General features: G+C 36.2%; 2 protein-coding genes across 2 annotated transcripts in view; one reads left to right on the top strand and one right to left on the bottom strand.

Moving 5' to 3' along the window:
• The window catches only part of LOC105163571 (xanthine dehydrogenase 1), a gene marked incomplete in the record, with an annotated part of 13,518 nt that extends 10,760 nt beyond the window's left edge, over nt 1–2,758 (top strand). Inside the window, 5 exon segments of the mRNA XM_011081980.2 lie at nt 1–27; nt 225–359; nt 1,197–1,433; nt 1,657–1,830; nt 2,372–2,758. Coding sequence (XP_011080282.1) covers nt 1–27; nt 225–359; nt 1,197–1,433; nt 1,657–1,830; nt 2,372–2,614 — 816 coding nt within the window.
• Nucleotides 2,906–7,046, bottom strand: LOC105163615 (linoleate 13S-lipoxygenase 3-1, chloroplastic-like). Its single transcript, XM_011082028.2, has 9 exons — nt 6,626–7,046; nt 6,259–6,524; nt 5,838–6,075; nt 5,305–5,634; nt 5,145–5,230; nt 4,949–5,056; nt 4,424–4,725; nt 4,062–4,328; nt 2,906–3,980 (listed from the first exon to the last, which is right to left on the bottom strand). The coding sequence occupies exons 1-9, from the start codon at nt 6,996–6,998 to the stop codon at nt 3,224–3,226; spliced, it is 2,727 nt and encodes a 908-aa protein (XP_011080330.1). The 5' UTR covers nt 6,999–7,046; the 3' UTR covers nt 2,906–3,223.

The following is a 24,953-nucleotide window of genomic DNA, read 5'->3' as shown; positions in this document are numbered from 1 at the left end:
TTTATATCGGAGACGAGTACTGATAAGGTGAAAGACGTTTGACCTATCTTTAAAAAATGAAGCTACTGTTTTTTTGCCTTCACCTTCTTAACTATTTTTTAGGACTATATGAAGAGACAACTAGTCTTATCTGACCATAAACTCACATATCATTGTGGGTCTGGAATGGACAAAACCTTGTTCTTATCTGGTGCCTACTTATGCATAGTTGTGCTCTTATGTAGGTCCCAAATGCGTCGCCAACAGCAGCTTCTGCAAGTTCTGATCTATATGGTGCAGCAGTTTTAGATGCATGTGAACAAATAAAAGCACGAATGGAACCTATGTCATCAAAACATAATTTTGGCTCATTTGCTGAGGTAATATATTTCCTGTTTACTTCAAGTAGTTACTCTTCACCTTCTTCCATTTTCAGCCTATACTAGCAAAGATTACTTTAATTATACGAGATCTCCATTTGTTTTTCTGTTATACCAGAAAGTACATTTGTTCATCTCTCAAAATTATACTGCATGGTGTGTGTCGTTTTGATGCTATGGTAGTTGCCGGAGAGTAGACACAGTAATTCAGTGAACATTGCCAGAATACTTATGAAGATGATTGTTAGGATTCATTTTAAGTGAGAACAGTTGCCAAATCAACTCATTCCCTCACCTCGTATAAGCGAAAGAGACCTGAGAGTTGTATACAGATGCAATAATGGCCCAAATTGTTTCATATTAGTAATTTTTGGCCGCAATGACATATACTGAAATATCTTCTGAGAGAACCAGAGGATCTCTATTCTAGTTCTTGAGGTTTTATGGTGGTGTGGAAGAACTAGAGACGTACTTGCTCTGAATTATCTGTAGGATAGGAAAAAGGTATCAGAGATTACATGCAGATAAAAGTATCAGTTTTGGTCAATATGTTTCATCCAATTGAACAAATTCTTGCTGGTCACAAACAAATTCCATAGCACTGCTGTAAGACCCTGCCTGCTATTGCGGTGAATATGGCTATTAAGAAATGACATTCACGTCAATTGAGTCTACATGAGATGAAAAAGTTAAGGTGCTCGTTTGCACCTTACCCTTTTGGTTGATAGCTGGATATACACCTGTCCTCTGTATAGATAATCGACGCGTGCGTTTTGAGAAAGTATGCAATTGATTTATCTTAAATCACTGATACAAGCTGTTTCCTTTCAATGTCAGCTAGCTTATGCATGCTACATGGAGCGGATAGACCTTTCTGCTCATGGATTCTATAAAACGCCTGATATTGGCTTTGACTGGGCAACTGGTAAAGGGGTTCCATTCAGGTACTTCACTTATGGGGCTGCATTTGCTGAAGTTGAAATTGACACATTGACGGGAGACTTCCACACAAGACGAGCAGATGTGATTTTGGATCTTGGTTTTTCGCTCAATCCAGCAATTGATGTTGGACAGGTTGGTTTTTGCCTCCTCTGAAAGTACTAATATTTGGATTTCCGGCTTATCTCTTCATAGTTCCATCATCAGTAGTGGTTTCCCTGTATTTCATTTCCTTATATGTATTCATTTTCAATACTTCCCTCTTCTACATCAACGCATGTAACGGGTTTGAAATTCAGTTATTTCTCGTACCTTGTGGATGCTTGTTTCTTGAAATCCATTTGGTTGTCCACTGCAGATTGAAGGGGCATTTGTGCAAGGTCTGGGATGGGTGGCTCTGGAAGAGCTGAAATGGGGAGATGCAGCTCACAAATGGGTACCACCAGGCTGTCTGTATACTTGCGGGCCTGGTACCTACAAAATTCCTTCCATTAATGATGTCCCCTTCAAATTTAGCGTCTCCCTCCTCAAGGTAAACACGTCAATACCCGTTTTCTCCTTTCGTGAATTTTACTTGTGAGGTTTAGTACTCCAGTAGTAAATGATTCTTTCATCCCCAAAAAGTGAAAACAATGATATGACTTCCCTCAATTGGTAACATTGAAAGGGTTCATGGATAATGAAATTTCAAAACCTCTGAATAAATGTCTGCTTACATATGCCAACAGTTTGTTCTTTTATTGCTAGATTGATGGCTGTTTACATCAGTCTGTTCTCCGAAATACTCCCTGTTTTAATCATGTGTCTTAAAGAATAGAGATAAATACATACTCTCCCGGGTATATTCTAAAAAGTCTTTTTGATTTCGGAAACTCACATTCCACTCTCCACTGTCATGTTTTACATTTCAAATTTTCTCTCTGAAATTGTCTACAATCATGTCCACAATTTCGACCTCCTTTATTCATAGTGATTTTTTATAATATGCCCAAATTTTTTAGGGAGTTTATGTAAAATAATAAGTATGCTGGCAGATGGAATATTTTCTCAGTGAACGATATATGTATTGACAGGATGCTCCAAATGATAAGGCCATCCACTCATCGAAAGCTGTGGGCGAGCCCCCATTTTTCCTTGCTTCTGCCGTTTTCTTCGCTATCAAGGATGCCATTATAGCTGCGAGGGCTGAAGAAGGCCTCACTGGTTGGTTTCCTCTCGATAATCCGGCAACTCCTGAACGTATACGGATGGCTTGTATAGATGAATTCACGAAATCCTTCATCGACTCTCATTTCCGCCCGAAGCTTAGTGTTTAGTACCAGTCCTGGATGCTTGATCACCACACAAATAAGAGTAAAAGACATTCAGACAATAACTTAGTCCATTTAAATCCAACAATGTACGATTTGTGACTCTTTATACCATTATAAAAAGATGGTCTTGGTGATATTAGCCATTTACTATGCATGTTGGTGTAGATTTAATTTGATTTCCACTTACTGTTTTATTGCATAAAGTTTGCCAGATGTAGGTGTAATTTTTGAAGCTCAATGGGGCAAAGTGGAATTACACTATACTGAAGGGTCTATGTATAATTAATCCTCGGTAATGTACATATGAAAATACTGTTCTTCCCAGATGAAAAAACTTTAAAAAGAAATCAAAAAGGGAAACAAATGAAGTAGTTTTTATTATCATGGAATGAGAAACATCAGTTGGCTGCTTATGTTGCTTTATCTTACAATGCACCAACAGCAAGATCCTTAAAACAAAGTAATGAAACCTTAACATAATTTTACTTCATTCATCTAACCTTATTCTAGGTGAGGTTGCGCCTTGTTGATATGTAACATGATCTGGATGGTCTGACTGTTTACGTCTTCCAAATTTAGTTCTGGTATGTAATAATCAGAGAAATCCTTTTCTCATGCTGTTACACTGTTAGGCACCCCTCTACTAGTAGTCCCTGATCCTGAGCTTGGAATCAGCAGTTCAAACGGGAATGTTCCCTCACCACAACGGTTCCTGAGTCTTGGATCGGAATTCCTCCTCGAAATCTCCTGCACAATTGCCTTTGTGTCCAACAAAAACTCATAGAATGCCTCCAAGATTTCCGGTTCACTGGCCCAACTCGACAAGTCATTCCTCTCTCCAATGTACTCTTCATCAGGGGAATGCCCTGAGCCAGTGTGAAGGACAGCAGCAAACTGTGCAGCTTGTGTAAAACTTGGCAGAGATGAGACGAAATACTCTTGAGGGTTTGCAAGAAAATGTTCATAGTCAGGGTCGTTCTCTGAGGGCAGCAGCCGTCTCATGAATGGAGGCCGGGCTGGGATGTAGCCACCGTATGGATGCTGACCAAAGTTCATTACAGCGTGTTGCCCTGTTACTGTCCATATAATGGTTGTTAGAATGTTGATGAGATCTTTTGGTGTAGAGAGCTTAGGCCACCATGCTGCATTGCGAAGATCAGCATGGCCTTTATTAACCGACTCATTATACCAAGCCTGTAGTTCTGTGTCATCTTGGACAATAATTGCCTCTGGATAGTAGTGATTCACATACTTCGTCACCAGATTTTCAATTGCGGACCAGATTAGGAGGCCGTCTTGGGCGTATGGGTAGTCATCAATGGTTAGTCTTAACCCGAAGGGATATGTGGAGTCGGGCACCGCCATTCCTCTGCACAAATCAAGTGAATAATATGAATTCAACATCTATTTTCTGCAAAGTTTTACATAGGATCAGAGGAAAGTGGCAAACCGTCTTATTAGATCTGCGGGAAGGCCTTCAAGGTCGAATCTCCACCAGTCTTGGTAGGCAGAACAGCTAAATTCCATGCAGTATTTGGCTGGAGCGTTAAATGTCTCAATCACTCCTCCAGCATTGATAAGAACGTCTCGACTAAATGAGTTCGTCTTCATTATATAACGCATATGAGGATCAAGAAGCTTGAAGATGGGGTGCATCACACTTAGGCTCCTGTGAGCTGCTACAAAGAACGGCTCCATACATGCATGTATCCGCAGCCTGTTAACGATTGTGAACTCCCATTCTTGAATATGTAAACTAAGAGTGAAGATTATATTCTTGCATAGAATTATGTTAATCAGGTTGTTGCATACCAGTGATTGATAAGTGTCTGAATGGCAGCATCATTTGAGCAGACATGTTCTTTGGCCAGTTGCCAAAGCCAGTAGGCGGTTCCATTAGTAGGAGGAGTAAGAACCAGCTTTGATGAGGCTTTCTGCTCTGCTAACGGGAGGCTCAGTTCAATTGCAATTGGTTTCAAAGTTCCATAAGGAGTTAAGAAGAAGATAGTTCTTGTCGCGTATGTTTTACGCCCTTCAATTGAATTTATGCGATCAACGTAGGGAAGGTAGATATCGTGGTAGTCCAATATGAACAGCTTATCTTCATCCATTGCCTACAACATACAGAAAGCAGAAATGAGGAGAGAACAAGAAATTTCCTGTAAATATTAATCAATGACCGCAACAATGGAAGGTTTGCTAATTCAGGGTGATTACAGGGGAAAGGGAACGTGGTTATCACGACTCGCTTTATTTTTCCACTGCTTTCTGTGTGTTTTTGATTGCTGTAATCTTATCTCATACGTATTTCAAGAACCGGGGAATTCTTTGCAGTACCTGTTGCACAGACATTCCTTCGAGAAGGCTGATTATGTGTTCTTCCTTTAATGCTGACTCTTGCGGACCATAGATGGAGGGATCAAGTTTGCTTACAGGAGGAAAGACCTGAGGAACAATGTATTATTAACTTCTGCCAATTTTGCTTATGTTGTCATATTTTGCCTTATAAAATCTGCATCTGATTGGCGCTCACCTTCAGCTTCTCTATACTTACAGGGTTCACACCGGCAAGAACTCGACGACCAAATTCATCATCCGGCAATCCCCATATTGCATCCTCTGATAGAAAATGTAAATGTTGAAAAATGTTCAAAGGGAAAGACGTAGGACAGGTGAGATAACGTAGCACTCACTCGAAATATATTTTGGAGGATCCAAATTGAACGTTCTCTCTATCACCTCTTGAACATTGCTGAGAATCTTTAGTATTGGGTTCTTGTTCAATAGCTTGTCCAGTGACATAATGGTCATTTTACTCTTGTTTTTATGTTGATTGTCAGCATCAACAGCTACATAAAAGTTCTTCTCACCAAATATTTTGGCTATTAGAAGTGGGACTATATTGCGGAGTATTGCATTTTTCCTTCCATGAGACATAAATTCTTTTTTTTGCTCCCCGTATTCTTCGTCTCTGGGAACGTATGCTGGTAGTGAAGGACTTGATGGAGACTCTGCGGACACATCTGCAGCAAATTTCAGATTTAAGGTACCACTTGATGGACAAATGACAGATTTCTTAGAATCCTGTATTGATTGTTGTACATATTTCTTAATATTCAGCACTTGGAATGTGTACTACTTTCGACTAAATAGATTAAGACAAGAAATCTAGGATTTTGGACGATGAAGAGGATTTAGATTTTAGACATGAGGTCGATGTTCATACCAGTGGTTGTAGGAGGTCGTCCAGATCGACACCTTCTAGGATACGGGTTGTTTCCACCACCAAGAGTCGGCCTTGCATAATTAGTTCCTTTGTCCGGATTCCCAAGATCATTATAAACATCATAGTCATATATTCTATCAGACGGCAACCTTAATCCCTTCCCATCACCTCGTAAATCCTTAAGTTCTCTCTGCCGCAGCTCTACCAATCCTGATGGAGTTTGGGAGGGCAGGCAAGCCTGTGGAATCAGACAGTCTTAGTCAATAGCAACCTTCTAGATAGGAACTTGATAGGTTGATTTCGAAGGACACATGTTTTTTGGGCTTACAGATGATTAATTTTTTATGCTTCCATCTAAAATTCAGATTCTAAATCAGGTTCAGACATGAAGGATGTATAGTATCTGTAAACTTAAGTTTACCTTGTCACAGAAGAAGACCCTAGTCCCAGAATCAACCGTCACAGGTTGTATCCAGGATCTGCAAGCAAAATGGACAATCCCTTCAATCGAAACGCTCATCAAGAAGAACTCGTCTTGATGTCGACTATGCACGTAGATTGCTCCAGGCAATCCAAAATTGGGATCAATCTTGAAATTCACCTCGTATGTCTGATGCTCTGCTTCAGCCTTGCTGCTCGATGACCAGTGCAACACAGCTTCCTCACTAAGCTTTCCCTTCTTTGTTTCTTTGCATTAAAATTTGAGGCAACTTGTTAGAGCTCTGGATCCTGTGGACTTAAGGTATATTTCATTATATGTTAACAAGCAAACGTTGAAAGGGGCTTACCAGGATCGACGTCTTTGCTCACCAACTGCAGAACAACACCTCCCTCGACTGAACTAGTGGCAGCCTCAACCGAGCGACGAATCAGCTCCTTAAGACTTCCTGCTTTGCTAAATTTCATCTTCACAAGAGCCGTCAAGTCAACCATCGTAGATTTCTCTTGCATGATACATTGCACGCCGTTTAGCACAGGAGCTGCCACTAATGTCATGCAAGTCGGCCGCCTGATTGGCGCCATCTTCGGTGAGCGGGGGCTGTAAGTGAATTTGTATCTTTTGTGATGGTAGTAGCCATTGGTATGAAGCAAAGAGAGGGGAGGTGATGATGAGTTCTTTGTCAGTGTGAGTGGATTGCCAAGAACGGTGGCTGCTGCCATTGTTGCGGAAAGAAACTGAGTGTTGCTTATTGGGCTGTGAATGAGCTCTTATTGTAGATGATTAATGTATGAATTAGACCATTACATCAAACCAATTGCTTTTTACAGTTAATTTACACGTGAAAAATAATGTTGCATTATCCTTATTCATGTAATCCTAACGTTGTCATCCTCTTATTTGTTTTAAAGACAAATGGTCAAAGTTTCTGTAGTTGGGTGTGAAACCTTTGATGAGCAAGAAGATCTTTTTGTAGTGTTTCTGGTGTTATAAGTTAGGTTGGTTGTAGTTTTGATTCAATTTATATAGGATTAGTATTTTCAATTTCGTGCCTTATAAAAGTTAGAGAAAATACTATGTTTGGTATCTTAAATTTATGTTTAGAATCATTTTAGTTCCTCAAGTTCATTCTTAACTTAAAACATCGTTAAATTTACTTTTTGTCTCAATTTGGTCCCTCTGACTATTTTTCGTCGAAAATGTGGTCGATTTTTGACTCTTTAGAGGGTAAAACAGTCAATATGTTTTATTTTATCATTTTAATCCTTTAAATTTATAAAATTATCAAATTAATTATTTTTCTACATGAAAAAGAAATTTTTTTATATTTTTTTATGCTGATATATTGTAATTATCTTATGTGGATAATGAAAACTTTGAACTCTTATGACAGAATAATAATATATTGCTTAACTTAAAACAACAAGTCTATTTTTTTAGTAGTTGAAAAAAAACAAAATTATGAATAATTTTTTATAAAACTTATATCTAATATGACAATATAATAAAAAAACCTAAGTCAATAATTTGTTATTTCAAGAGTTAAAGATAAGTTTAAAAAAGTTAAACCTTAATAATATTTATTAAATGCTTGAATTTTCGAACAAAAAGTTGGTAGATTATGCTTTTTCACTAGATATTTTGGTGGATTTCATATATAAAATTCATTTTAAGAGGTTTTCTAAATATATAGTCATATTTTATAGAAAAGATCTATAAAAATCTTTTAAAATAAAATTTTTATATATATTTGAAATCCATCAAATAATTTAATTAAAAGTACATTCCGCCAGCATTTTATTCAAAATCGTAGCTGTTAATATATAATAACATTGTTAAAATTTAATTTTATTAGACACATATTATAAAAAATCAACTTAGATTTTTTTATTATATTTTTAGATTAGATACGTTTTAAAAAAATTATTTATAATTTTGATTTTTTTTTTTCACTTTTGAAAATGTGAAAAAAGGAGACTATTTTATTTTAAGTTAAGCAATATGTTAATTTTATGTTCACAAGAGTTCAAAATTTTTATTTTTCATATAAGATAATTTTATCATATTCACCATATAAAAATATTAAAAAATAGTTTTTTTCTAAAAAAAGACTAATTTGATAATTTTACAAACTTAAACTGACCATTTACCCTCTAAAAAGTCAAACTCCGGCCACATTTTCGCCGAAAAATGGCCAGAAGGACCAAATTGAGATAAAAATTAAAGTTTAGGGATGCTAAAGTTAAAAAATAAATTTGAGGGACTAAATTGATTTTAAACAAAACTTAAGGGACCAAATATAACATTTATCCTAAAAATTAACATTTTTTGCCCAATACACTTTTGGTTCCGTTAAATATTTTGATTGGAGGAAAAATTGACACGTTTTTCAACTAGGGACCACTTTTTTTTTTTTTTGTGGCCGGGGGGGGGTATAACTACATTTAAGAAACAAATCTTGAAGGAGGAAATTAGTGCAAAGAAAGGAGAATTTCTCTCTTCTCTCACAAATATTGAATCTCACATCTCCCATATTTTTGTAAGTTGAAGCCAAGTAAAAGAAATATCAAAGAATCATGTCTTTTACAAGTGAATCAAATAGGCCAAATTAAGCATTTATATGCTACTATTGAAAAAATGACTAATTTTCCTTCTAGCCAAAAATGCTTAACAACCACGTGTTAGGCGTATATAAGTGTTAATCCCATAATAAATAGAATTAAAAGTAAAATGAATTTAATTTATTGAACAAAAAATACTATTTTTCCTTTATTTTTATGATACGAATTGTGACTGGTGATAACTGTATGATATTTAAATCAGATTCAACAAAACTAATCATCCACAAAAATAGCTGGCAATGAAAATTACATGATTTTTGCAATTAAAAAAGTAGAGAGGGCGCATTGTAATGTTCTTATTTAAAATCTTAATTTTCTCTTTTATATTGATTAATCGCTTTGGGAGTGGAGATCAACTAACCCTTGCACTTTCCAAATATCAACATCTCAAAATTTTTAAATCGATGTACATTGCAACTGATTAAAATATTGAGGAAACTGAAATTTACTTATTCCAACTTGCTATGTAAGTGTATGTGGTCGTTTTCTTTTAGTTTAGTTAGTGGCAGTTGACTAAAACTATTTGGTTGTGGGCTTAATTAGTTTTCTTGATTTTTTGATTCAGACTAATTAATGATGAGATTACTGAAAGACCCGTAAGCAGCGGCAAGCATCCAGGGCTGGATGCAAGCTTTTATTCATACATATATAAATGATGTACCAGTGCTCCTCAAACTTATTTGTTTCTTGGCATAGTTGAAACATTTGTATCTACTTGTACTATTATGGTTAGGAGAGGTGAGCCTGCATTCAATACAAAGAGGCAAACATGTCATAGAGTTGGAATTTGAATTTTCTGACTCCATAATTGAACGCGGGACGTCGAAAAACCTTAGGAACTGGATCGGTACGTAGAGACTGATTTGGGCGTGCCAAACAGTGGTCAACTATAGCTAACATGGAGGATGATGTGGATATTTTTGGTAGGCGTGTTGAGTCATGTGCCAGATGAGTCCGCTTGCACCCAGCGCACATGTATCATGAATCCTTGTGCTGCTTAGTTAGTATCAACGCTGTACATCTAGTGAGTCACTTGAGTGCATTAAGACATAATTTCTCAATGGAGAACTAGATAAAGAGATTTATATAGATCAGTCTATAGAATTTCAGGAAATGGGACAAGAAAGCAAAGTGTGATGCTTAAAAGGTTCCATTTATAGCGTGAGACAATCGTCCAAGCATTGGTAATACAATTTTATATGAATGCCCCCGATCAGTGCAATGGGTGTCTATTTATCTATCTCTTGACTCTTGGGCTAACACCTCAATAGACTTTACGATAGATGAGGTGGATCAGTATGTATATGTCGAGAAAAGTAATAGGAACTCTCCCTATGTAGATGGAATTTGTCGGCTGAAAATAACATAGAGATGATTGTCGCCACTTCTGGTCATAAACATTTGAGATGAAAGCCATTGGCGAAGTTGAATATGTAATTGGTGTTACAATACACCAGAATCATTCTAGCAAACTTTTGAGCTCATCTCAAGACACTTAAATAGAGTTCGTAGTCTCCCAACTTTTAGATTGAGATAAAGACTCCTCTTATATAATCCATACCTGACACATAATTAGTCTTCTAAACATGGTGTCTAGATAAAAATTAATCTTCGACAAACCATATCAATGATAGATTTTTAAGTCTCCCACATCTATCTAGAATAAGGACTCTTTTGTGATAAACATTGATGTACACCTATATATAGTGTCTTAGGTCCAAGAGTGTGTGTGATCCTTACGTACAGTTCCCACATAGCACTCTCTCTCAATAAATAATTCTCTTTGTACTTTCTCTTGGACCATCATCCATTTTTTTACTAGGCTATATTTCGATTCATGGATTTGAAGTTATGAATTTTAAATTCATAATCATAAATTCTTTGAAATTATTAGGATAATTCTAAATTCAAATGATTTCAATAATCTACAATTTTTTCTCCAAATACTTCATTCAAATCTAGATCGATCAATTCAAAAGGCCTACTGTTTAAGGTGCGTGCAATTGAGTTAATAGGTTTGGTAGCAGTCCAACGGAGACGAGCAAGAGTGTTTGTAGATTCTTGAACGATATGTGCTTGTTGATTCAGGAGTTCAATTAGAAGCTTGTAGACGAGCCAAAAGATCTAGAAATTGTTTAGTTATTTCGCTAGGGCGCTAAGGCGTTTGGGAATTATTATATTCGATCAGATAATTGAGGTAACCCTTTATGTCGCAATGTAAAATTAGTAGGTTAATTACTTTTGATTTCCAACACTTTTCCATTTTATTCGATATGTTTTTCACATGAAACTTTTAATAGAAGGTGTAAGATTTTTTTTTTCTATTTTTTTGTGGTGTCATTAATAGAAATTTAAAAGACTAAGGACTTTATGACAACACATTAACCTCCAAAAATATGTTAAATTACAGATAGGAGCTTAAATTATAGAACTTTTTTTCCCCTTACAGTTAGTTTACAATTGAACCATAAAACAAAAAGACAATGCACTATTTATATGGGCTTAGGGCTAATAGCACTGAAGCACATTGGTGATTTTTCGGTGCCCAAGGGTTTTTTACAATTTGGCAAAACCTTAAAAAAGCAAAAAGAAAAAGGATTTCATATTCAAGCTTTAAAAATCTTTTGGAATACACATAAAAATATTAATTTAACATAAATAGACATGATACTTTGATAGATAACTATTTACCAACCATCGATGGAACCAACGGCCTGCTGGAACACCTCAATAAGTTTGATAATGTTGCACTATTACACATGATGAAATAAAGAGGTTGATGTGAGCAAGAAAGAATTTTTATTTCTTGATTGAGAAGATTGAGGTCCAGCTGAACAAGACTATAGTACTGGTACCCTAAAATTTTAAAAGTAAGCTTATTATGATGGACTTTCTGTATATATTTCATGATAAATCTCATTGTTATCTTCTCCAAACTTCTATTACTTGCTATATTATGTTCTGAAAATGAAGTGTTTAATTGTTGATAGGCTCCAGCCTTTAGTCCTGCTGACGAGTTTCGGCCTATGATCCCACCTAATGGGCTCCGACTTGTGTCCTTACTGATGAGCTCCGACTTGTGCCCTTGTTGACAGGCTAGGACCTGTATCCCGACCGACGGGCTCCTAACTCTAGCTTACTTTACTAAGTAAAAGGCACCCAATAGGCCATATTTTTTACCACTTATCAGAAAGATAACAAAGTGTAGTACCCTAAACAGGTGACATCACATGAAGAATAATCCTACTCTATCGACATGACGACTCCACCTTGTAATAAACTTATGGTATGTAGAAGCAAAAATATTGCTTTTCACTTGGAGAAGTTATCCCTTTACTCTTATTTTAGTACTAATGAAAACCAACTATTTAACATTATGCAAGAAAATGCGCATGCAACCTAACGCTGCCCCCAGACTCATCTGCCTTAGTAGACCACGTTTTTTCATCTTTTAGCAAGATCTTACTGCAACAAGTTCTTTACCTGCCATAATGAAACCAAACCAGCACTAACTGGCCCTTTGATATTTACTTAACTTGTTGGGAACTCAGAACGAAAGCACATTTTGTCCTTACACCTGTGCAACAAAAAATTCTGCATTTCTAAATGCAGATATATTCAGCAAAGCAGGAAGACACAAATACACGAAGTAACATCAACGACTAGATAGAAAAGCAAAACAACAAAGCATTGATAACAAAGAAACGAGGGCTGCAAATAATCACAACTACAACGGACTCTCTCATCTCTTCGCCAGATAGGTTCGCGTAACCGAGTAGGAACTGCGTCCCCCCAACCACCACTAGGCCACCTTATGACTTGTTGACATATGTAGATGCCACAAAATCCGCTTGATCGGGAAGAGCCACTGCAACACATCATTCCCTTTTGGTTCAGCCCAATCAGGAAGCCCCAAGGTATAAAATCTCTTGAAATAGGGAATGGCCCAACTCAACAAGGCTACTATTCCTACTTCAACACTTCGACATAAGTCTTGGACTACTGGAGTGCGGGGCAGTGATGATGCCTATAGCAAATATTTTTCAAAGCCTGATGACCAAATTAGCCTAAATTCAAGCCAAGAAATTAGGCTGCATGCACTTCACCCTGCAGGCCCAAACCTCGCTGACTCAAGTACAATTGATAGAGAACAAGGATAATAGGCCAATTAGCCTAGTCTTGGCTAATAGAGAACAAGGAAATGCCAAAAAACAGTGTTCGTACCAGCAGTCATAGTATCAAACAACCCCATCACGTCAGTCATATTCTATACATAATAGGTCACGTCACCTTGAAAGGGATTCAAGAGGGACGATTTTGCTAGCTAGATCCAACTTTGAAGCAATAGGTAACTAACACCCTATATTCTTGATTGAACTGGTATTTTTCTTTGAGGATAACTCTAATGGCTGAAGAACTCTAGAAAGTAGATATTCCAAGGATTTTGAAGACATCTCAACAGCTTTCAATTGATCCTTAAAACTCTCAAAATCTACGCATATAATAGGAGCTTGGAGCTTGGGTAAGTTAACAAGGTAATTTAGTCCTGAAAATTCCACTTGGCTTCTTTTCCACACCTTCAACACAAATTTTCAGCATTATTTTCATACTTTCAACACTCCATCTCCGATCTACTTAATTCATTTCATTACATTGTTCTCACGTTCTTACTTGGGTTTCCTGTTTTATCATTAAATTATTTACTTATTTAAGTATTGAAGTGCTAACTCCTACTTCCCTATCAGCCCTATCATAATTGTAAAATTTTCAAGAAGCGTTTTCAATTTTGTGGTGTTGTTGGACTCTGGTACGTATCAATATTAGTATTATAGATATTAATACATTTTACATGTATATAAATATTAATATATTACGTATATTTGTATATAAAATAATATTATATTGTTTAAAAAATCATATAAATCGCATAAGGGGCGTCTACACCATTTTCCTATAAGGATTTCCCCCATTTTCAAAATTAGATGAGTACTGTATTTTAATTACTTTTGTATAAAGGATTTTTTTTTCACATCACATGTGGTGATTGCATTTTCCCGATTAAGATTGGCGGGGGGGGGGGGGGGTGGGGAATGAAGTTAAGTAGACTAAGCCGAATTAAATGATATTTCAAGTAGAGTTTATTTTTATGAATCAAATCATTCAGCGCTCGGGGTATAAAATTGAGTTAAAAAGCCGATGTGGTTTTCTCTATCATCCAAATAAGTGATTCATTTAAAAATGGGATAATTGTACCCCTCCTTTTGAGGTATGGTATAATTATACGTAAACCTCTTGTAGTTTGAGAAATTACATCTAATACTCTGAGATTTGCTTCCATCTACCAAAAACGTCCTCTTATTAGTCAAAAGCCTTTGAATTTATTGATATTAAAAAAACAAAACTGAATGAAAACTGATAATAACCCTCGATTGATTGATCACTGACTAATTGCAGGTCGAATAATTCTTTTCAGACTAAAATACCTTTATAATGGTGAATATATACCTCTTCACATGCCTTAACGTGTGAAGATGATGTACGAGGGTAATTTGATCATAAAAATATTTATTTTATTTGCAATAAGTCAGTAATAAGTCAATTCGGGGTTTATTATATACACTTTGTTTCGATATTTTTATTAATATCAACAAATTTAGTGAATTTTGACTAATAGAGAGATTTATTTGTTAGACAGAAGCAAACTTTAAGAGTGCTAGTAAAGGAGTGAAATGATCCCTTTATTGATCTCAGATATTTCTAAGTTTCTTTAAGCATTTTGCTCCTTGCTGACTAGTATACACTTCCATCAATATGGAGTTGCTACGTCCAATTCAGCGCCAACTTGGTTTCAGAGTTTTATATATTTTACATGACAAAAAACAGCGTTTTCAAATAAAAAATAAAAATAAATAAATGAAATTTCAAAAGAATGTTTTTCTATTTAACACTTGGACTATTTGACTTAACGTACTGAAATTTATAATAAAACATTTATATTTGAATGATAGACATAAAGGCATCATATGTTTAATATGAAATTAGTTGCAATCACTCTTTTTAAATTTGATCAGCCGTTTGCTATTCATATATATTTTTATAGCATTAGCGAAAATAGAAATTTTCATTGCTACGAAATTAAAAAGTAGTACAAAAGAATGCTTACATATGCATGAGGATCTACTTTATAGAGACCCTATTTATTCACAAATACAAGAGTATAAGGACTGATGATAAGCTGGAGAATTTCAAATGAACACTTTAAGAATAATATTTCAATCCATAGACATGCTTAATTGAAGAGGCCCGTGCCGTCTTAGTAGTGGTGGGAAGGAGGTGGAGGCGATTTGTAGTAATACACTGGTGGAGGAGATGGAGAAGGATGTGGTGGTGATTTATAGTAGTAGTGTGGTGGTGGAGATGGAGACGGGGGAGGAGGAGACTTGTAAATGTAGGGAGGTGGTGGTGATGGGGAAGGTGGAGGTGGAGACTTGTAAACATAGGGAGGTGGTGGTGATGGCGATGGTGGAGGAGGAGATTTGTATACATATGGGGGTGGCGGTGATGGAGATGGCGGAGGAGGAGATTTGTAAACATAAGGAGGTGGTGGTGATGGAGATGGTGGAGGAGGCGATTTGTAAACATATGGGGGTGGCGGCGATGGGGAAGGTGGAGGTGGAGACTTGTAAACATAGGGAGGTGGCGGTGATGGAGATGGCGGAGGAGGAGATTTGTAAACATATGGTGGTGGTGGTGATGACGATGGTGGAGGAGGAGACTTGTAGACATATGGAGGTGGTGGTGATGGTGAAGGTGGTGGGGGAGATTTATAAACATATGGAGGTGGTGGGGATGGTGAAGGTGGAGGTGGAGACTTGTAAGCATAGGGAGGTGGTGGTGATGGAGATGGCGGAGGAGGAGATTTGTAAGCATATGGTGGTGGTGGTGATGGCGATGGTGGAGGAGGAGACTTGTAGACATATGGAGGTGGTGGTGATGGTGAAGGTGGTGGGGGAGATTTATAAACATATGGAGGTGGTGGGGATGGTAAAGGTGGAGGTGGAGACTTGTAAACATAAGGAGGTGGTGGTGATGGAGATGGTGGAGGAGGAGATTTGTATACATATGGGGGAGGTGGTGACGGGGATGGTGGAGGAGGAGATTTGTATACATATGGAGGTGGTGGTGACGGGGATGGAGGGGGAGGAGATTTATAAACATACGGAGGGGGTGGTGACGGAGATGGTGGAGGTGGAGATTTATAAATATAGGGAGGTGGTGGTGATGGCGATGGTGGAGGAGGAGATTTGTATACATATGGGGGCGGTGGTGACGGGGATGGTGGAGGAGGAGACTTGTAGACATATGGAGGTGGTGGTGATGGCGATGGTGGAGGAGGAGATTTGTAGACATACGGAGGCGGTGGTGATGGAGAAGGTGGAGGTGGAGACTTATAAACATAGGGAGGTGGTGGAGATGGTGACGGCGGAGGAGGAGATTTGTATACATATGGGGGTGGTGGTGATGGAGATGGTGGAGGTGGAGACTTATAAACATAGGGAGGTGGCGGTGATGGAGATGGCGGAGGAGGAGATTTGTAAACATAAGGAGGTGGCGGTGATGGCGATGGTGGAGGAGGAGATTTGTAAAGATATGGAGGCGGAGGTGATGGAGATGGTGGAGGTGGCGACTTATAGAAATAAGGCGGGGGAGGCGAACTGTAATAGTATGGCTTGTGCTCCCAAGTCTTCGGTAGCATGGGAGTATTTACAATAGTCTTACCATGAAAATAAGAGTCATAAGCAACTACGCTGGTAGCAATCAAGCTAAATGCTACTGCAAAGGCAAGGTGGTGCCATTGGCACGACCTCCCGAGGGTTCCCATTTTCCGGTTGCCCCGACTATGAGGATAAAAGCACTTAGAAGAAGAAGTGAAAAGGGGTGTAATGCATGGTTGTGGAATGGAAGTAGTGGTTATATAGTGATGGATTGAATGATTGTAGTAGAGTGAAATAGTTGTTTAAGCAAGGAAGAACATGTTGGCTGCATCTTGACATACACAAGTCAACTAAGGAAAGGGTGCTTTCCCACAATCAGCTCAGAACAAGTCAAAGATAAGGAGTTGGTGAGTAAATATATAATATCCTACAATTTTGTATGTTCTTTAATTGTAAAAACGCGTTGATCTGAAAATGATACCAAGTTGAGGAGGATTTGCATTTGATGATGGAGCTCCTATATTTGTCTAATAATAATTTCAAGTTTTTCAATTTTTTTTTTCTTTTGAAAAAGTTGAGTTTTTCGTGTTCATTTAAATGAAATTCAGATGTTTTTCCGTTTACTGAAAAGAACAAAAACTAAATATAAAGCTGTAATCTATAGCTTCGTATAATTGAAAAGGACAGTCATTTTTTCTAGTATGACATTTTTTTAATTTTTTTTAACTATTCTATTAATCTTTATGTTTTTTTCAATTTCCACATCTTATATTCTTCTCTCACTATTTTCTAATAATTCTTCGTAATTTTTTTCTATTTTTTAATATTTTTTATTTGTCCAACTAATATATATTTTTAGAATAAACATAGTGTTTTATTTTTTTTAGTTAAAAACACCACGTGTTAGTTTTACAGGCAAAAAACCTCCTATGTCTTTCAAAATAATGCACGCTCTCCTCTTTCTTTAGTTTTTGGGAAAGATAGAAATGGGAGGTGGAGATGGAGGCAGACGGGGACGACGGATGCTTTCCTTTTTCTTTTTATTTATTTTTATTTTTAATGTTTGTATGTTTTTTTTTTGTAAATTTTATATATAAATTATACATACAAAATAAAATATGAACCATTGCTTGGAAAAAATACTTTCAAACTTTTTTATTTTTATCATAATTTAGGAATAATAATAAAATATTTAATATTTTTCAAAATACATATAATGTCAATTTTAAGTTAAATTTTATTTATAGTAAATAATATAACTTAAAAAAATTAATATAATTTTTTATTAGTGTTTATATTTAATTAATATATTAGATAAATGAATATAATTTTTCAATACATATTCAAACTAAATAATTTAGTTAATAATTTGTAATTGATAATTCCTTTTATTAATATAAATATTTAAATTTAAAAAGTGAATTTTAATATATTAATTTTTGTATTCATGTGATTTGTTAATTTAAATTTTTTAACATGTAATTTTTTCTATACATTTTAGGTATTTTGGTATTTAGTTAATATATTTCATAAACAAATTTAATTTATTACAATATATCAAATCCAAATAATAAGTTATATTAATCAATAATATATTAATTTCTTAAAATATATTTAATCTAAAATATTAAATTTCTCTTATATATCAATGCGAGGGTAAAATAGGCTTCTGTGAATATAAAATAATGTTAAAAAGTATAAAAAAGAAGCCCACTTGCACTTTACGCATATTACATGCAACTATCGACGAGAAGTTTTGTGTTGTATTTTGATATTATACAGAGGAGTTTTGCCAATAAAATTAACTCAGGGAAATTTGGCGCAATTTCACCATAACAAAGAGGGTGTTTATGTAATTTACCCTCAAAATAATAATTAGTTTTAAATATTAAATTAATTATGCACGCACATATCAGCGTGCCATGGAGATTAGTATTATCGGCTTGTTTGGTTCTATTTTTTGGACGGTTCCATTTTTGCTTTTAGGGCGATTGGATGATTATCATAAGTTTTTAGTAATATTTTCACACCAAGCATTTTTTAGAATGAAACTGAAATGATTATCTGAAAGATGTAATATTATGTTTTATATAAATGCAACAAGTAAAAGATATTTGTTATTAATAAAATGATTGAAAAGTTTATAAATGTATAATAATACAGTGAGATTTTCTGGAAAATTTCACATCTATTTTTACACAATAATGTAATGCTCAAAATGCATATGTTTATTGGTCAATATCACTAAAAGAAATTGGATTTTGGGACTGAAGTTTTGGGACGGATGAAATCCATCCCAATTTGGAACGGGTGTTACAACGACCTTGCGACAAATGATCTTCATAAGAATCAATTGACATGATCTGAGACGACTTAACGTCCCCAAACCCGACGCAAATGAAAATCGTAACTACTCTTCAGCAAAACCGTCCCAAAAGTTCACTTTTTCTCATTTGGGTGTGGTGGCAAAATTGGGACCGTAACTATAGGACTGACAATTTTAGTCCTATAAGTATTGATTTTTTTTTGGTAATTTTGGTCCTTCCGACCAAAATTTCCCAAAAACGCAGCGAAAAGATTTGGGACTTAGGGTTCCGATGTCCACGTGTGCAACTTAAACACCTAGCAGCTTGCGTGGCTAATGACGTAGCTTAGGCAGGAAAAGAGGTCCTATTCTCGCTTTTTTTCACCCCTATGCAAGTAAAGCTCTCTCTCTCATATTTTTGCTGCAAATGAAGTTGCAGGTGAAGAAAAACAGTGAAAATGTCTTCGTTATCGTCAGACAATTATTCAAATTAGGATGATACTGAGAATCATTGGGTGATGATCATTCTTGTGGCCAAGAAAATTAAGAAACCCAGCCTCGGCCATGGAAACTATTTTTACAGAGAGGTGAAACAACACGCAGAGTAAACCAGAAGCTGTAGGAAATCTTGAAAGAAGAGGTACGCTTGGGCAATTAGGTGAGTGGGGTTTCATCTAATTGCTAGAAATTTGTGAAGAAGGGACGCCAAATTCGCAGGCTTGCTAAGGAGAATTTTTCAAGGATTGCGTAATTTGAGTACTGCACTGGCGCAAGAGAATTTTCAAGAATGCTCATGAATTATGTTAGAAATCAAAGAATTTTGAGGGAAGAAAGTGAAATAGTTCTATAGTTCAACTCTCGAATCCATTAATGCAAAATTTGGATATAAGAAATGCTGGGAACAAATAATAGCAGATGGTGCATGGGATTATTTGCAGAAGCTCGTCGAGTTGGATGTTAAAGAAAATGGGGAGTCTTTGTTAGGCCTTAGGTCCAGTTGGCCTCTTTTTTCATTAGCCTCGCAAGCTGCTAGGTGTTTAAGTTGCGCACGTGGAGGTCGGAACCCTAAGCCCCAAATCTCTCCATCGCGTTTTTGGGCTATTTTGGTCGGAAGGACCAAAATTACCAAAAAATCAATCCGTACAGGACTAAAATTGCCAGTCCTATAGTTACGGTCCCAATTTTACCACCCTCTTATACCTACGGGACCAATTTTGTAATTTTGCCAATATTTTATAGGCTCCTAAAATATTTTATAAGATATAGGAGTTTATAAAATATTTTAAAAAATTTTATCTAAACACCCTACTTGGTGACATTTGCTGCCCGTTAAGAAATGACTTAGAGACAGATATGTCATTGCAAAACTTCTTAACTCATTTTTTGCTAATGGATTACTGTCGCAAATTTTCATTTTGGTTATAAAGGAAATTTAATGCAATTTGCAGTAGTATGCCAACCCATTCGCAAGTATTTACGATGATTTCTATTTCCATTCCAAATGTTCATCTTCATTGTAAATCAAATTTGTCCCCATCGGGATAGCATATCAACAACTACAAGAAACAGAGTATCTGAGACGGATTTTCTGTTTCTGAAACTAAAGTTCTGTCTCTTTTCCATCTCTGATACTTAATCTTATAATCACATACAAAGATGAATACATTCATGATAGCTAAATCCGTCTCTGATTTAAATTTTATTAATAATTTAAGAAAAATTTCATTTCTATTACTAATTTTTCATCTCTAATATATTTTCTTATAGTGAACCTAATAATAAACATTTGGGGAAAAAATATTTTTTTAGTCCCATAAAATAAGGATAAATTTTTTTTTGGTACCACAATTATGGCATGTATCGCTTTTAGTCTCATAAAACTCATAATCACGTATTTTTAGTCCCAAAAAGTCATGTGCATTGTGGTTTTGGGACTAAAAATGCGTTGTTTGTAATTAATAGGCGTTGTAACACTTTTTTTTATGACTAAAAAGGCGTGATTTTGAATTTTATAGGAGTAAAAGCGTCATCTATATAATTGTAGTACCAAAAAAAGCCTTATTTTATGAAATTAAAAAAAATATTTTACCCCAAACATTTGGGACAGGTTTCTATCTCCACGTTCCTTTCTTTTCTACTTTTGAAAATTATTTTACCAACTTGTTATTTCTACTTTTAAAATTATTTCACCAGCTTTACACTTTTCTCTTATAATTTCTTCTGGACTCCCAAACTTTTTTTTCTCCCTTCTCAATCGATAACTTCTTATACTTCATTTTGATATTTTCTATTGATCCAATTAAAATAAAACTAATAATTATTTAGAAAAATTAATTTATACCTCCTGATCTATAGTTTTGTTCACACAATCCATCCTATGTTTTAGATAATTACACATCATAAACTTCAAAATTATTTACACAAACAACTGTTTTTTAAAATTTACACATACGCCCAAAAACGTCATTACACAAATTACCCATATGTTATGCTATCATGGGTGGTTTGTGTAAACGGATCATAGATCAAGGGGTGAAAATATAATTATTTCTAATTATTTCTTAATTTCTTATTAATTGTACACATTCACAGACTAATAATAATAATTGTGGGTGTGGTCAATGAAGTTAAGTTGGGTTAGTAGTATAAATATATATATATATATATCTATATATATATATATACTACGTCGAGATGATATTTGTGTGCAAGTAGAGTTTATTTTATTATCAAATCATTTAGCTATCGGAGTATGTACGTAGCTCAGCAATTATAATTAATGTTAAAAATAGCTCCCGACGTAATGTTAATGCAAGAGAACAGGTAATCTAAATTTCTTTAATTAAGCATTTTGTTGGTCTTTGCTGACTATTATATATTTCCATCAATTTGGAGTGTCTATGTATGCCTAATTCAACGACAACTTGGTACGTATCAAGAGTTTTATATATTTTACATAATGAAAAAAAGCGTTCGAATATGAGTAAATTAATAACATTTCAAACAATTTTTACTGTGTTTGGACTATTTGGACTTTAAGGAACTGAAAGATATAATAAAGCATTTATATTTGAATAATATAGACATAAATTTCCCTGGCATCATTAGTCAATTTAATAATTAATTATGTTTCAAATATTTGTCATGTTGCTTTCCAAAACTTCATGAGCAAAATTTTTTTGGTAAATTATATTTGTCATTTGAATTATACTTATTTTTACACTTTGGCATCTAAACTTTTTTTTATATCAACTTGTCATTTCAACTTTTTTAAATTTGCACTTTACCATATATGATTATTTTTTTGCCGAAAAACATCACATGTTGTGCATATGTGATATCATATAACCCTTATATATCACATGTGCAATGCATGTGATTTTTTTTGACAAAAAACTTGGTGCAGAAATAGTTATAAAAGGTAAAGTGCAAAATTTTGTAAAGTTGAGATGGTAAGTTGATAAAAAAAAATTCAGATGTCAAAGTATAGAAATGGGTATAGTTTGGATGGCAAAATATAATTTATCCCAAAAAAATTTACCAAAATCAAAAGTAGCAGATCATGACGGTGAATGCTAATGAACCATGACTATCAGTCGTTCTTTTTGCCGGTGAGGAAGAAAACAACAGTTACAGCTAAAAATTATGGTAAATAGTTTGATCATTGGTAAAATCATTACGAACGCTACAAAAAAATGACTCGATAGCTATTATCAAAAGGTTTGATGATAAAATCAGCATCAACCTAATTAGCAAGTATCTACCTAATTTAATATATATTTTAAACAATTTGTTGCTAAATTTATTAGCAAATAACTTTCTTGTATTAAATAATATAGATTAGCAAAGAGAATTTTAATTGCTAATTAATTAGTTCGACACAATTTTTTTTCGTTGCTGTCATTTTCTTGTACTGGAATATTGATTAATCGTATTAAAAAAAATTTAAATTTTTGCATCAATTATATTTAAGTAAATAGTATTGATTTGCTATAATTTTAAAACCGTCCTGATTCATAATGTACTGAATAATCTACCTTTTTTGTAGTGAATATATATAACATAAAAGTTAGAAGATAAATTTAGTCAGCAATTTGTTATTCATGTGTAAATTTATACCATGCTGCAGTGAGAATAGAAATATTCATTGCTACGAAATTAAAGAGTGATACAAAAGAATGCTTTGGACGTACATGCTTGAGGATCTACGTTGGAGACCCTATTTATTCACAAATACAAGAGTATATGAAGTAATAAGAGGAAGAATTTCAAATGAACACTTTATCATTAATATTTGCCTCCACATTCATGCTGAATAGAAGAGGCTCGTGTGGGCTTAATAGTGGTGTGATGGAGGTGGAGGTGATTTATAGTAGTACACGGGTGGAGGAGATGGAGAAGGAGGTGGTGGTGATTTATAGTAATAGCGTGGCGGTGGGGATGGAGACGGGGGTGGTGGAGACTTGTAAATGTATGGAGGTGGTGGGGATGGTGATGGTGGAGGTGGAGACTTATAAATGTACGGAGGGGGTGGTGATGGTGATGGTGGAGGAGGAGACTTGTAAACATATGGAGGTGGTGGTGATGGAGATGGCGGAGGAGGAGATTTGTAAACATATGGTGGTGGTGGTGATGGTGAAGGTGGTGGTGGAGACTTGTAAACATATGGAGGTGGTGGTGATGGAGATGGCGGAGGAGGAGATTTGTAAACATATGGTGGTGGTGGTGATGGTGAAGGTGGTGGTGGAGACTTGTAAACATATGGAGGTGGTGGTGATGGCGATGGTGGAGGAGGAGATTTGTATACATATGGGGGTGGCGGCGATGGGGAAGGTGGAGGTGGAGACTTGTAGACATATGGAGGTGGTGGTGATGGCGATGGTGGAGGAGGAGACTTGTAAACATATGGAGGTGGTGGTGATGGAGATGGCGGAGGAGGAGATTTGTAAACATATGGTGGTGGTGGTGATGGTGAAGGTGGTGGTGGAGACTTGTAAACATATGGAGGTGGTGGTGATGGCGATGGTGGAGGAGGAGACTTGTACACATATGGAGGTGGTGGTGATGGTGAAGGTGGTGGGGGAGATTTATAAACATATGGAGGTGGTGGGGATGGTGAAGGTGGAGGTGGAGACTTGTAAACATAAGGAGGTGGTGGTGATGGTGATGGTGGAGGAGGGGATTTGTATACATATGGGGGTGGTGGTGACGGGGATGGTGGAGGAGGAGATTTGTATACATATGGAGGTGGTGGCGACGGGGATGGAGGGGGAGGAGATTTGTAAACATACGGAGGGGGTGGTGACGGAGATGGTGGAGGCGGAGATTTATAAATATAGGGAGGTGGTGGTGATGGCGATGGTGGAGGGGGAGATTTGTATACATATGGGGGCGGTGGCGACGGGGATGGTGGAGGAGGAGACTTGTAAATATAAGGAGGCGGTGGTGATGGTGATGGTGGAGGAGGAGACTTGTAGACATATGGAGGTGGTGGTGATGAAGATGGTGGAGGAGGAGATTTGTAGACATACGGAGGCGGTGGTGATGGAGAAGGAGGAGGTGGAGACTTATAAACATAGGGAGGTGGTGGGGATGGCGACGGCGGAGGAGGAGATTTGTATACATATGGGGGTGGTGGTGATGGAGAAGGTGGAGGTGGAGACTTATAAACATAAGGAGGTGGCGGTGATGGTGATGGCGGAGGAGGAGATTTGTAAACATAAGGAGGTGGCGGTGATGGCGATGGTGGAGGAGGAGATTTGTAAAGATATGGAGGTGGAGGTGATGGAGATGGTGGAGGTGGCGACTTATAGAAATAAGGCGGGGGAGGCGAACTGTAATAGTATGGCTTGTGCTCCCAAGTCTTCGGTAGCATGGGAGTATTTACAATAGGCTTACCATGAAAATAAGAGTCATCAGCAACTACGCTGGTAGCGATCAAGCTAAATGCTACTGCAAAGGCAAGGTGGTGCCATTGGCACGACCTCCCGAGGGTTCCCATTTTCCGGTTGCCCCGACTATGAGGATAAAAGCACT

Source organism: Sesamum indicum, linkage group LG6 (genome assembly GCF_000512975.1).
Source record: "Sesamum indicum cultivar Zhongzhi No. 13 linkage group LG6, S_indicum_v1.0, whole genome shotgun sequence".
NCBI lineage: Eukaryota > Viridiplantae > Streptophyta > Magnoliopsida > Lamiales > Pedaliaceae > Sesamum > Sesamum indicum.
Note: the sequence above shows the minus strand (reverse complement) of the source record. Positions and strands in the feature narration are given on the sequence as shown.

What these genes read in the sequence shown, in the direction of transcription:
- LOC105163615 (XM_011082028.2), bottom strand. Translation starts at nt 6,998, where the DNA reads ATGGCAGCAGCCACCGTTCTTGGCAATCCACTCACACTGACAAAGAAC. An exon ending in GGGTCTTCTTCTGTGACAAG is followed by an intron (nt 6,076 to 6,258) that starts GTAAACTTAAGT and finishes CTGATTCCACAG; the next exon opens with GCTTGCCTGCCCTCCCAAAC. An exon ending in AAGGAATGTCTGTGCAACAG is followed by an intron (nt 4,726 to 4,948) that starts GTACTGCAAAGA and finishes TGTATGTTGTAG; the next exon opens with GCAATGGATGAAGATAAGCT.